Source organism: Gopherus evgoodei, chromosome 15 (genome assembly GCF_007399415.2).
Source record: "Gopherus evgoodei ecotype Sinaloan lineage chromosome 15, rGopEvg1_v1.p, whole genome shotgun sequence".
In the NCBI taxonomy this organism is placed as follows: domain Eukaryota; kingdom Metazoa; phylum Chordata; order Testudines; family Testudinidae; genus Gopherus; species Gopherus evgoodei.
Genome location: NC_044336.1, coordinates 12,243,392 through 12,256,919, shown reverse-complemented (window position 1 = coordinate 12,256,919; position 13,528 = coordinate 12,243,392). Strand labels below are relative to the sequence as shown.

The window sequence follows — 13,528 nt, the reverse complement described above, 5'->3', positions numbered from 1 at the left end:
AGAGAACTATCCACACTGACTTGAATGGGAACAGCCATTTCCAAACCCATCATTTTTATGTGTAGTTGGGATTATGTTTTCCAATGTGCATTATTTTACATTTATCAATATTGAATTGAATTTACTAGTCCATCATAGAATATCAGGGTTGGAAGGGACCTCAGGAGGTCATCTAGCCCAACCCCCTGCTCAAAGCAGGACCAATCCCCAGACAGATTTTTACCCCGGTTCCCTAAATGGCCCTCCTCAAGGATTGAGCTCACAACTCTGGGTTTAGTAGGCCAAAGCTCAAACCACTGAGCCATCCAGTCTTGTGAGAGCCTTTGTAACTCTTCACGGTCAGCTTTGGACTTAACTAGCTTGAGTAATTTAGTATTGTCTGCAAACTTTGCCACTTTACTTTCACTTCCTTTTCCAGATCATTTATGAAATGTGGAACAGTGCTGGTCCCCAGTACAGATCCTTGGGGGACCCTGCCATTTACTTCTCTACATTGTAAAAACTGGCCATTTATTCCTACCATTTGTTTCCTATCTTTTTTAACCAGTTACTGATCAATGAGAGGACCATCCCTCTTATCCCATGACTGCTTACTTTGCTTAAGAGCCTTTGGTCACGTTCAAGTTCCTAACTTATAGGTGTGAACATAATAAAAACCTTCATTGCAAATTGGACCCTTTGTTGACAACCATAGTAGAGAGACCAAGGACCATAGTTACTAAATATATTCTCTCTTGCAACACTGTTTTCTGTAGGTGTAACTTCAATGGAGTTATGTCAACACTTACTTTGTCTTCATTTCTCTAGAGATGAGAAGATGCATTCAATCCTTAACCAGTAAGGAGGCCAAATTGCAATGGTAGTTTTTATTATGAGGCGGGGTAATCAAAGTAGTTACACAAGCAGAAAATTTGGCCCATGATCTCCAGGTCAAAGCTGAGGAATGTTATTGCTGTGTTGGGTGTGGACAAATTTGCAGAGCTGCTTCCCATGCTGTATCAGATCTGTGCGTGAAGAGAGAAATACGGTTTCCAGTGCCCTCTGTGTAGCCCCTTTCATTAACATTAAACTCATTGAGTCTGCGATGGAAAAAATTAAATGGGATGAACATCTGCCCCAAATTATGCTTTCTATTCAGGCTGCTGCTTCTGCAAGTGTGTTACATTCTTAATGTGTCTTGCTTTCTTCGTTTAGTCTCTAAAATGCAGGCACTCCTGTGGAGCACAATCAGGTTTCCTTTACCTAATGAAGACAAATTAAAGCAGACTGAGTGTGTATATCAAAAAATGGGATTGCCTTGGGTACAAGACTAGAATTAATGTGAACAGTTCTGCTGATCACAAACGAGGAGCATTGTTGGATGAAAGTTGCTAACAAAGGCCTAGTCTACACACAGCATTCCTCGAACTATATTTACCAGCATAACTATTTTGGTTCAGAGTATAACTTTTTTTTTAAAGTAGTTATACAGAGGCAACGCCTAGTGTGGATGCAATTATATCAGTATAAAGGTACTATCTACCAGTAAGGGGGGAGGGATAGCTCAGTGGTTTGAGCATTGGCCTGCTAAACCCAGGATTGTGAGTTTAATGCTTGAGGGGGCCACTTAGGGATCTGGGGCAAAAATCAGTATTTGGTCCTGCTAGTGAAGGCAGGGGGCTGGACTTAATGACCTTTCAGGGTCCCTCCTAGCTCTATGAGATTGGTATATCTCCATATATATATTTCCCTTTTTGTATGGGAATAAGCTATGCAGCTATAAAAACCTTTACAGCGGTATAGCTGTGCCCACACAAGAGTAGACAACCTCTACAGGCTCAATCCAGCTCCTTGGAAGTCAATGAAAAGCCCCTCATTGACTTAGGGGGAGGTAGATTGGGACCTACATGCAAAGAAGCTGACTGTCAAATAGCTGGATTTTACGGGTAATTTTTAATGTCACACATTATTTATTTTATTAATGAGAAGAGATTGTTTTTTATTACTATGTCTATGCTATTATAAAAATGCATGACACTTTACAGGCAAACAGAGATGATATCTACACCCTGAATAGCTTACAACATCAGAGCCTGATTTAATGCCAATTGAAGTCTATAGGAGTCTTTCTACTGACTTCAGTGGGTGTTTGGATTGGGCCCTAAGGTCCTGATCCAGCAATGTGCTCCCCCAGCACTGGCCCTTATGCCTTCGTGCAATCCCTTTAATTTCTTCTTTTCCATACCCACAAACCCAGTTACTAAGAGGGACATCAAACAGCCTTTTGGATTTATTTTGAAAGGGTTTTAATTAAGCTTTGCATTTTCTGAACCACTTAATCAAGAGTCATGTTTTTCAAATGACTGACAAGTGTCATTTGCTAGTTTATTAGACAAAGGCAGCCCCTGAGTCACTATCGGAACCGAGGACTGGATGGCCCAATGACTAGTAATTGGTGTTTCACCTGGAGGTAACCGGTTGTCACCCCAGGTCAGTTTTTGTCAACTGATGGCTGTTCATTCATGTATGTGAACTGACTTGGATAGCTGAGAGCAGTTTCCAGGGATAGCACTTTCACATCATTAACCCACTACCAAGCCTGGCACTAACTGGCACCTTTTTTGGCAGTCTCATTATAGATGCCAAGAACTAAAGTGCACAGAAAGTGAACTACTTTCTCTCCCCTAGAGTGTGTCCCTTCAGTTCAATGCAGGCTACGTCTACACTACAGCATAAAATCGAAATTACTAAAACCTTTTTTATAAAACCGATATTATAAAATCAATTTTATGCATCCACACTAGGGCACATTAATTCGGTGGTGTGCGTCCATGGTCCTAGGCTACCATCGATTTCCGGAGCGGTGCCCTCTGGGTAGCTACATTAAAGGAATGAGACCAATAACTTCGATTTCCGTCCACACTAACCCTAAATCGATATAGTAATATCGATTTTAGGGTTACTCCTCTCGTTGGGGAGGAGTACAGAAATCGATTTTAAGAGCCCTTAAAATCGATTTAAAGTGCCTTGTAGTGTGGACGGGTACAGAGTTAAATCGATTTAACGCTGTTTAAATCGATTTAACTGTGTAGTGTGGACCAGGCCACAGACACACATTGGTGGAGCACTGAGGGTAAATTTATGAAGTCTCTTCCAAGGAACTACTGGCTAGATTTTCAAAGGCATTTATGTCTCTGTCGGTGCAGGTATGTCCAAAAGCACCTAAGAAAGTGAAGTGCCTATGTCCCATTCAAATCAATAGGACGTAGGCACCTACCCTGTTTATGGGAAATCCCACTAGGCACCTTCCTGCCTCTTTAGGCACCTAAATATCCTTGAAAATCTGCCCCTACCTGCTTTAGGGAAAAATCAGAGCCTGATTCTCTTCTCAGTTACGACAGCTTGGTGCTGGTGTAATTGCATTGATTTGAATGGGGCAACTCCTGAGTCACAGTGACCTAAGAGAGATCAGAGTCAGATTCTGACGGTACAGCTACACTGCAAAAAGAAACCCTGTAGCAGCTAGTGTCTGATCCTGGGACAGATGACTCAGGCTTGTGCTAAGGGTGACCAGACAGAAAATGTGAAAAATCGGGACCGGGAGTAGGGGGTAATAGGAGCCTATATAAGAAAAAGACCCAAAAATCAGCACAGTCCCTAGAAAATCGGGACATCTGGTCACCCTACTTGTGCTGCAGGGCTAAAATAGCAATGTTGATGTTCCTGCTCTAGCTGGAGCCTAGGCTCTGAAACACAGCAAATCAGTTGATCCTGGCTCTGAGACTCACTGCTGTGTTTTTTCAAATTACTGCCAGTGTGGCATCCTCCACCAATATTAAAATCCCTATATAAGCAAAAAATCCTCCTCCTTTTGCATCACAAACTTGGTGATTCTTTCCCTTCACACTGCAAAGCACGCTTGCACCAGTGTCTCACCCGGATAATTGTGGGATGAAATCATATTGATTGTGTCACAGATGCTGCTAATGTTAATTTCTCCATGAAGTCTGTGCTATCAGCCTCCTGAGTGTTAACACAGATGGATGAGGCAATGAATGTCAGGTCTGATGCTTAACCAAAATATGCGCTAACCCCCTTCTCATCCTGTTTTCATTATTTACGATGCCAGCAGATCCCCTCCTGCTGCATTAGCCCTGTGTGTTATGGATGCTGACTTTAAATTCCATATAGGAGGCATGGAATAGATTTGTTACACTCATTGTGATCACATGCTCATCCTGATTCATAAATTTCATGAATCAGAACTTGGTCCTATATGCCAATACTGGTCCACGTAAATCTCAGCATGCTATTGGCATCTGTGCTGTGACGTAGGTCAATGGAAGCAGAGTGCTGGCAGATGAGTCTACTGGCCAGCTCCCAGCTTCTGAATCAATTTTCCTATAAGTCATTTGAGAGCAAAAGCAAAAAGCATATTCCCAACTATTAGTGACTCAGGACACCAAGACCTAAGGCTCCAGGGTGCAAGTTTCTGTAAGACTGCCATTAGCCCAGTTCTCAGTCATGTGAGTGCTGGATAAATTTTACTATAGCTGAAGTGTTCAATGAGCTATTAGTTAACAGTGTGATTCAATGGATCAGTGACCAGCCTAAATCTCAAATGAGCTAGGTTCTCGTCTTGGCTCTGCCACGGATTCGTTGTGTGACCTTAAGTGTAACATTTTATGGGCCGCAATTTCCTCCTCTGTAAAATGGGGATAATAAATACCTTCCCTACCTTTGTACAATATTTTAAGATCTCCACATGAAAAGTGCTATGTTAGCACTCTCTCTCTTTCAAATGCTCCCCCAAAACTCACTTATTCCATGAAGTCTTTAAAAATTCATACACCTCCTGCAGATCATCCCATCGCAGCATGCACTTGTAGGATACGTCTACACTGCAGTCAGGAGGGATGATTGCAGCACAAGTAGGCATACCCAAGTAAGCTTTGAGCCAGCTTGCTAAAAGGAGCTGTGTAGTGGCAGCAGCATGGGCTTGTTGCCTGAGTCCATACCCAGGGTACTGGGTGAGACTGTAAACCAGCAGCTAGCCAGTGCCACCACCCATACTGTGGCCACACTCCATTTTTAGCAAGCTGGCTCAATCAAAGCTAGCTCAGCTATGCCCATTCATGCTGCAATCACAGCTCTCCATTGCAATGCAGGTATACCCTTTATGTCTAAATTGTTTTGTCACGTCTGAACCAGAATGCTAGTTCACTTGGACACAGACCACGTCTTATTAATTGTTTGTCAATCATCATGCTCATTTTACCTAAGAAAGGAGTGCAGGATTGGGGCCTTTTTATGATTTGGGGGGCTTGAGAACTGGATTCTGTTCTCAGTTACATCAGTGCAAATCACTTATTCCATTGACTTACCTGCAATTACTTTTGATTTACACTAGCATATCTGAGATCAAAATCTGATGCTTTGGTTTGTAGCATTTTAATTTATTTAGGGTTTAGCAATCAGAATGTGCATCTGTCTGTGATCTGTCCTCCTGAGTACTACTCACAAGTCACAACTTCCTTCTTTCTTGTTCTTTTAACACAACAGCAGCAAAGACACAAGTTGCTTTTCAGTGTTTAGCAAAGTATAATTGAATTCTTACCCTGACTTTGTGATTTGTAATGAATGGCAAGGACCAGGTCCATGAACTTTTGTGGAATTCCATGAACTTTTGTTCCATGAACTCCATGAACTTTTGTGGAATTATATGAAAGATGAATTTGGACACAAGCTGTTTTATGTGTCCAGAAAATCACAGCACACTGGTCCTGGTCAATTTCACTTTAGGGTAACTATTATTTATTAATAATATATTCTATGTCAACAATTCCCACTGACTCCCGTGAGAATATTGTCTGAAAACAGAGTAAATAACTGTTGCATAATCAGAATACATAACACTGGAGAATGTAGTCTGAGAAACACATTCACGTGATGGGGAGTGACCTTATATAACCCATGCAGGGTTTAACTTCCCTCTGTGCCTAGTAAGCCACATCTCTTAATTGCTGAAAACATTTGTTGTGTTGTACTTTCATTCTGTATCCTCTAGGCTTCAGTCCTCCTGCTCCTTTCCTTATGCATGAAAAAGACCTTTCTTCACAATCTTTCATAAGAAACTTCAGTCTGCTGTTTCTTAATTCACATCCTTTCTAAAGACTCACTTCTGTGATGCCCATAAGCAGTGAGTCAACAATGACTATAAATCATATTAATAGTAATATTTTTTTTAAACGTAGTGAGTCCTTCCTTTGTGTCTGTCTTGCTAAGCTGTAGTTTAAAATGTAGTCTTCAGTGTAGGGATTGTTGATATTTTTTTTATTTGTACATCGCCAAACACAATGTCAGCACTTAAAGAATACATTAATAACTTCTTCCCCTTTCACCAAAGACAACCCAGTTCCTTCTTTTTTTTTTAAAGCCACTTTTATGAAGATTTACTGCTTGTATTCTGGAATTGGGGAAATTGCAATAGAACTTAGATTACACAGAATCTAATAAGATAAAATTTCTGAGTAAAGAGTACCATATAGTGGAATCTGGGTGGAGGCAAATTCCAAGTGCGAAAAACACATATATACTACTAGGGTTATTTTACTGGTCTTCATATCAGGCAAAGGATATTGGGTGCAAGGGTTGCCAATTTGGGTTGGATGTATCCCTGGAGATTTCATCACATGACATAATCTTTAATTAAAGATTATTCTTTAATTCTTGGAGACTCCAGGCCAATCCTGGAGGGTTGGTAACCCTATTGGGCACACAATGCTGAGGACAATCAAAAAGCCAACTAAGTCTAATAACACAGTATTGCTGGGTGACTTTACCTATGTGCACATAAAACTGGTCAAATGCTACAATGGGAAAAGGTTTAGAGAAGCAATTTCTCAACACCTTAAATAACTGCTTCTTGTAACAGCTAATATGAAAGAACATCAGAGGAGAGGCTATTACTGACTTAGTCCTAAGTACCACACAGGTTGTTTCAAAAAATAACTATAACTGAATCCCTAATTAATCGTGATCAAAAATATAATTAAGTTCAATGTCCTCAGGGAAGGAATTGTACCAAATATATTACTGTGGCACTTCAGAAAGAGGGATTTCAAAAATATGAGGAAGCTAGTCAAAAAGTCTCTTATGTCCAAAATGAGGAAATTAAGATCCTTGAGCAGCATGGAGGTCATGTAACCATCCCATAATAGAATTCCAGGGGGCACGCACAGAATCTGGCCCCTAATTTCTAAATTATCATTGTAAAGCACTTTAGGATACCTTGAGTGGAAAAACCAGTACAGAAAACCAAATTGTATTTCTTGCTCTGGGCATGTTACAGATTATATGTTTATCATTATAAACATGTGGTAAGACAGCTCTCTCTCAGCGATCCACATCTGCAGAGCATCCCAGCCTCAGTAATTGCTGGCTGAATAAAGATCGAACAGCTAATCAAAGCCAGGGAAAGATGAGTGCTATTGGAATTATTGGGGGGAGGGGTGAATAATGTATGCCCTCTATAAATGGGAGAGTATCCATACTGTAATCAATTTACTATTGGTGGCAAATCAGCCTTCATAGAATTTTATATTGATAACATCAGGAAATCGAAAGTCAGAGGAGAGTTTTATTCCAGATTCATTTTATTGTGAGTGGCGATACCAGGAGGGGATGGCTAGGTGGTTTAAGAGTCAGGGTTTAACACTAATACATTTATTTTTCAGTTGAAATAATGTCTTAGCCCTGAGTCCTGCAAGGAACCAGGGACGGTGCTTGCAGGCAGGGGCTGGGGCAGTGCGCAAAGCACCTGACCTCAGATATGCCGCCACTTCCGGGCGCCACCTGGCCAGAGCTGCACCCCAACCCACTGTCCCAGCATGGTGAAAGTGAGGGTGGGAGAGAGCCACCAAGAGAGGGAGCAGGGCAGGAGTGAGCGGGGGAGGGCATTGGGCAAAGGGTGGGGTGGGGCAAGGGTGTTTGTGTTAGTGTGATTAGACAGTTGGCAACTCTAGATGAAACTTGGGGGTACACAAGACCAATCAGACTCCTGAAAGGGGCACAGTAGTCTGGAAAAGTTCAGAGCCACTGTCCTAGGAGGATCCCCGGCCTGCCGCTCCATCTGGAGCCCTTGTGGAGCTGCAGTATGTAGGTCTCCAGTCTCAGTGCAGGAGCCTGCTGCAGTTTGTCTGTGCTCGGGGTGGGCCTCTCCCTTGTATTGCTATTATTCCTAGTGTGTTTACATGCTGGTTAATTATGGGGAGGGGCTGCACAGGGGCAGGCTGGGGCTGAACGACTGGAGCGCCCCCTGCCGTCTAGTAGCACAGCTCAGTGCTACATGCGGCCACCCTCAGGCCTTGAGAGCAGGAGTGAGAGACCTCCCGCCCACACTCATATCAGCGCATGCGCAGGATCTGACAGCGGGCCAGACCGTCTCTCCCCCTGGCTCCTCAACCGCGCACGCGCAAAAGTGCAGCGCCACACAGTCCCGTGCTGTGCCTAGACGGGCCTAGGATGCGCACGCGCAATACTGAACAGAGTGTGCTGTGTGCGCGTCTCCGCAGGCCGCGCATGCGCACGCGTTGGCAGGTGGCCTAGCCCCTCCTTTTCTCGTCACTAGTAAGAGCAGGCGGCCGCTGACTCCGCCCTGGAACCGGCCGGCGGCAGAGCCCGGAGGCGACATGAGGCCAGAAGCCAGCCGATCTTTGTGACAGGAGGTGAGCAGATGGCACCGACCAGCCCCTCAAAGCCGCTTCCCTGTCCCCGCCTCTTCCCCCTCATCCCTTCCCCCGCGCCCTCCGTGTCCCCCTCCGACCCCTCCCCCGCGTCCCCCCCGCTCCGACCCCTCCCCCGTGCCCTCCGACCCCTCTGCCACGTTCCCCCTCTGTCCTGTCCCCCCCGCATCCCCTCCCGCCGCCCCCTTTCTCCATGCATCCCGTACCCGGGCCCTGCGCCCCTACCCTGCCCCGGTACCCCCACTCTCTGCATCCTGTGCCCCTACCTCTGCCCCACTCCACCCTGTCCCCCTACCTCTGCCCCTGTAAAGCTATACTTGTGCCCCCTGCCCCCTCCAGCTTCCCAGACCCTGCTCACCCCCTTTTACTTTCCCAAAGCCGCCCCCTTTCCCAGTGGCCTCCCTCCTTGCTGCCCAGTTTTTTACTCCTTTACCCCCTTCACACTGCTTCCCCCTGCTTGGGTCCTTGTAGTGTTTAACCTTCTCCCTTTCAGCCTGTGGATTTCCTGCTCTTCCCCCTCCCCTCCTGCTGATAACTTTCCCTTAGAATCCATTTGCTGCTCCCCCCGGTTTTCTTCCTTGTTCCGAGTCCCCCTCTGCTTCCCCTGTTTATTCCCTCCTCTCTGTTAATGCTTTCACCGTACTCTCTTGTGCTTACACCACCTGTCTGTAAGGGAAGGAAACAAAGGGTGCAATCTTTCCCCCCACACACTCCCTCTCTGTCTTTTCTGATTACTTCTGATACTACTTCGTGTACTTCTCTTTTTACCTCTCATGCCCTGCTTTGGGTGCTCTCTCCCTTCTTCCCCTCCCCCTCCCCCATTGGGCATTACAAAGAAGCAACTTTTTTTCCTCCAGTGTTCTCTGTCTAGCTCCAGCTCTCCCAAGTTTTCTATTTCCCCACAGCATCTGGAAGTGGGTGGAGGGAATAGATCCATATCTGGAGAAAGCATGTGTTTCTTCCCCTGCTCAGGGACTGTTGACACCTTCCCCAATTTAATGATGATACTTGTCTTCACTTTAGGGACCAGAGAGCTTCTTCACTGTAGACAGAAGCACTAAAATGTTAGATATAAACTATTACTTTGAAAATCTTTCTAAGCTTTCTCTAAAACTTAGTCTTGAGAGTCTTGTAGTTTGGTGGGAAAGCAGCTGTATTTTGAAGATTTTACATCTCTGTTGATTTGTACCTACATTTTGTTCTAGTAAGGTGCTTTGATAAAGCCCAGAAAGATGCTTTTGACCTGAGATACGTTTGTCTTAAATGTCTCTCTTGAGGAAAAATAGTCTTCCCCGTCTGTCCATTTTCTTTACAGTTATCTAGGTTTTGTAGCTTTCAATCATTTGTCAAATAGCTTTAAGGTGTCTTGTTTCAGATGAGTTTTTTTCTCCCCAGTATTCCTGCCCTTTAGAATCTTACCAAATATTTGTTACTTTACCATATAACTTAAAACTCTTGGAAGAGGCTGTTAACGTTCCTTTGGTATTTTGAGGCTGGTTTGGCAGAGAGGCTATGAGTTATACATTTGCATTGTTTAGTTAAACCTTGCTATAACCATAGAAACTGTTTTCCATAGACTTAAGAAGGTATTACTTTGAGAGCTGTACATGAGACAGTCTGCTTTTAGAAGAATGAATGTGGCAAAGCACCATCCTAGCTGATGTCTGGAAGACCTCTGTTTTATGTCTAGTCTCCATGGCTTTATAATTGTTGCCTTTTCCTTTAAATCTGTATACTGAGTCAATTCAACTAACCGAGCAAGCATATGTTATACCGATTTCCAATCTGTAATGGAAAACAGTACTGAAGTTCCACACTGAAAATGCATTTGTAATTTTTAAGTGAGTTAAAAATTAAACACTTTATTACTGCACTTTCTGCTATTTTATTTTAAAATAAATCCAGAGGGCAAATGTAGATGAATGAATTCATCACTTGAATAGAATCTTTTGCCAGATTTTCTCAGTCTCATTATTTTTTAGCATCTGTTGCTTCACGTTTCTGTTAAGTGAGACTTCTGTCCACTGTGCTGTTCATCTGAAATTGATGAGTTTGTGGAAGTAACATAGACACTGTAAGAGCATATTAATATTAATGAGAAATATGGCTATTTGTTCAAAGAAGTTGACATTGCATGTATGTCTTCAATCTGGATGGCAGCCAGTATTTTCATCCAAAAGTACTGATGCCAGTATTTTTCATTAATATGCATTCCAGAAAGAACTCGATGGACCATATTCATTTCTGGTGTAAGTGGACATACTTGAGTCTGCTTATGCTAGCAATGAATTTGTCCGTATGTGTGTATTAACATATCCACAGTTTACTTAAGATGTAGTTCCTTCTCACCTCATTAACAAGTTGGTCCATCAGCACCTTATATTCCTTTCATGCTTGAAAATAGTCAAGGATACTGTAATCCTATTTACACATAATACTTTTTCCTTTGAAATAATGTATCTTTTAAACTTTTGGGGATTTTATACGTTATTAGAAAATGGAATGCAGGGCCTTGTATCATAATTGTTTTAAATTGTCCCTTCAGCAATCTGAGAGTCAGGTTGGGGGAATTACAATAATATACTACAAATTGTGAGTTTTGCAGGGTTTTGTACAATGGGAGGGGACTGTGTGACTAATCTAGACAGAGCTTTTTGCATCTAACAGTATGTGCCAATAGTCATGAGACTTGTAATGCTCAGTTGTGAATGAGTGGTTTTGAAATGTCCCAACAGCATGTTGCTAAAAAGGTAGAATGAGAACATATCAATTTGCTGCCTCCTTTTTTTTTTTTCTTTAAACATTTTGGGAGCACTTAAAATATAGATGCTGTCTAAATATATACAGTTACTCAGACCCTGTAGAAGGGTGGTAAGTGAACTTGCATATTACACTCTTAATAACAAACCCAAACCTGTGAACTTCTATCACAGAACATGTGTGTGTTTAAAAAAAAAAACTTAATTGCAAGCAAAGAATTTTTATGGTGGCATATCAATATAATTTACTTCAGCTATATGCTTAGCAGAAAAGTTTCAGCTGGTGTTAAATACTCTGTTGCCACTGCAGTCTTCATGATTGAGGTACTATACAGTAAAAGAGGAGATGGGGCAAGGAATCTCTCTTGTAAACTAACAACATTCAACAGTAAAACTGGCCTCCCACATGTGACAATGACATTTTAAAAATTTGTTTTTCAGGTCTGAATAGTTCTTATTAGTCCGAAACCATGGTGCAGAAATATCAGTCCCCTGTGCGGGTGTATAAACACCCCTTTGAGTTAATTATGGCTGTAAGTATCAATTCTTAAACTGTAATTTTCTTATTTGAATATTATTACTTGTATTGCTGAAGTGCGGTCGGGGCTTCTTTTGCTAGGCCCTGTACAGAATACAGAGTACCTGCCTTGAAGAACTTATAGTGTAAGAAGACAGGCAAAATATAAGTGGTAGAAAGGAGAGGGAAATGCCCAACCTTCTTCCCTAAAGCCTAGCCATAATTTTTGGTAAATTTTATTTTAGGGTTTGCAGCAGAGGTGGGTATGAAGGAGCAGGTGTTGGTCAGTTAGGCTGTTGCATGTGGAAGAAGGCACAAAGGTGTTTATATGAGAAGCTGATGAAAGGACTGTTGAGGCTGGCATCTTTGGAGGGGCAAAGAAACACAATAGGGACAAGCAGATACTAGAGGCAGAGCTGTGAAGAGCATTGAAACTGAGGATGAGAAGCTTAAATTTGTTACAGTGGAAGAGGGTGATGTGGCCAGAGCAGTAGACAAGAAGAATTCTCTTAGCAGTTCCATTTTGAATTAATTGGGAAGGGTTGGGGATATGAGTATAAAGGAAGGCCAGAGAGATGAACAAAAACATCTGTGATAAATGAAAGGGTGGGGGTAGGTTGCTCCCTTTTATGAACAGCCAGTAGCTATAAAAAAAAATTTAGTAGTTTTTTTTAATTGCTCTACCTGCAAAGGTTTAAAAGGTTTTACTACTATGCACAGGTAAAAGGAAGTGAATGGGTACCTGGCTAAAAGATCCAGTGGGAAGGCTAGAACTTTTAGGGCTCTGAACCGCTGCATGCTCGGGTGTCCATATAAAAGGAGCTTCCCCTCAGGTCCCGCCCCCCCCTTCATTTATCACAACACCAAACAAAGCCCCTGAGGTGTATCAATGTGTACTTTTTTACAACTGAAAACTGCTAGCACTGAAGAGTGACCCTGACCGAGATTCCCACTTTTAAAAATAACAGAAGTAGATCTCTGATATTTCTGTATACACTTAGTCAGAACCACAGTTGTTCAGGTTCTCATGAAATAGAAAAAGGATGTAAGGAGCAGTCATGTCAGCTTCTTCCCTCTTTTGGTCCTAAAAAGAATAGTTTAAAGAAAATCTAAATAAAATGCATATTATCACATATCTTAATCCACTGAAGACCTCATTTTTGCATGTTTATATATAGATACATTTTGATTGGTACCAGTGTATGCTCAGCACTTTGTAATGCTATTTACAAGCAATACCACAGCTATTCATCACGTTTTCTAATATTCAAAGTCGGAAGTTATATATTTAATACTGCATGTGTTTTTGTAACTAAGTACGCTTGTTCCTGTTTTAGAGTTGTATATACAAGATGATTTTTCAGCCAAAATTCTCTTGTAACAACTCCTTAACTCAAATTGCAAAGTACACATTTCTATTGTGCTGAGGGAATATTTGTTTCCCTCCAACGTATCTGTTAGGAACTCTTTAAGTCAAAACAACTAGCAAAAATGTATTCCTCTCATCATACCTTGCTAACGTTATTAAA

General features: G+C 42.3%; 1 protein-coding gene across 7 annotated transcripts in view; it reads left to right on the top strand.

The window, feature by feature from the left end:
• The window catches only part of SEC14L1 (SEC14 like lipid binding 1), a 107,134-nt gene that overhangs the window by 38,063 nt on the left and 55,543 nt on the right, over positions 1 to 13,528 (top strand). For 5 of the 7 annotated variants that reach the window (XM_030533905.1, XM_030533903.1, XM_030533908.1 and 2 more), the window contains exons 6-7: positions 8,609 to 8,705; positions 11,924 to 12,015. In XM_030533905.1, the coding sequence (XP_030389765.1) occupies positions 11,953 to 12,015 (63 nt within the window). In that variant the 5' untranslated portion in view covers positions 8,609 to 8,705; positions 11,924 to 11,952. The remainder of the gene's footprint in view (positions 1 to 8,608; positions 8,706 to 11,923; positions 12,016 to 13,528) is intronic. The other 2 variants (XM_030533904.1, XM_030533910.1) reach the window with 2 other exon arrangements.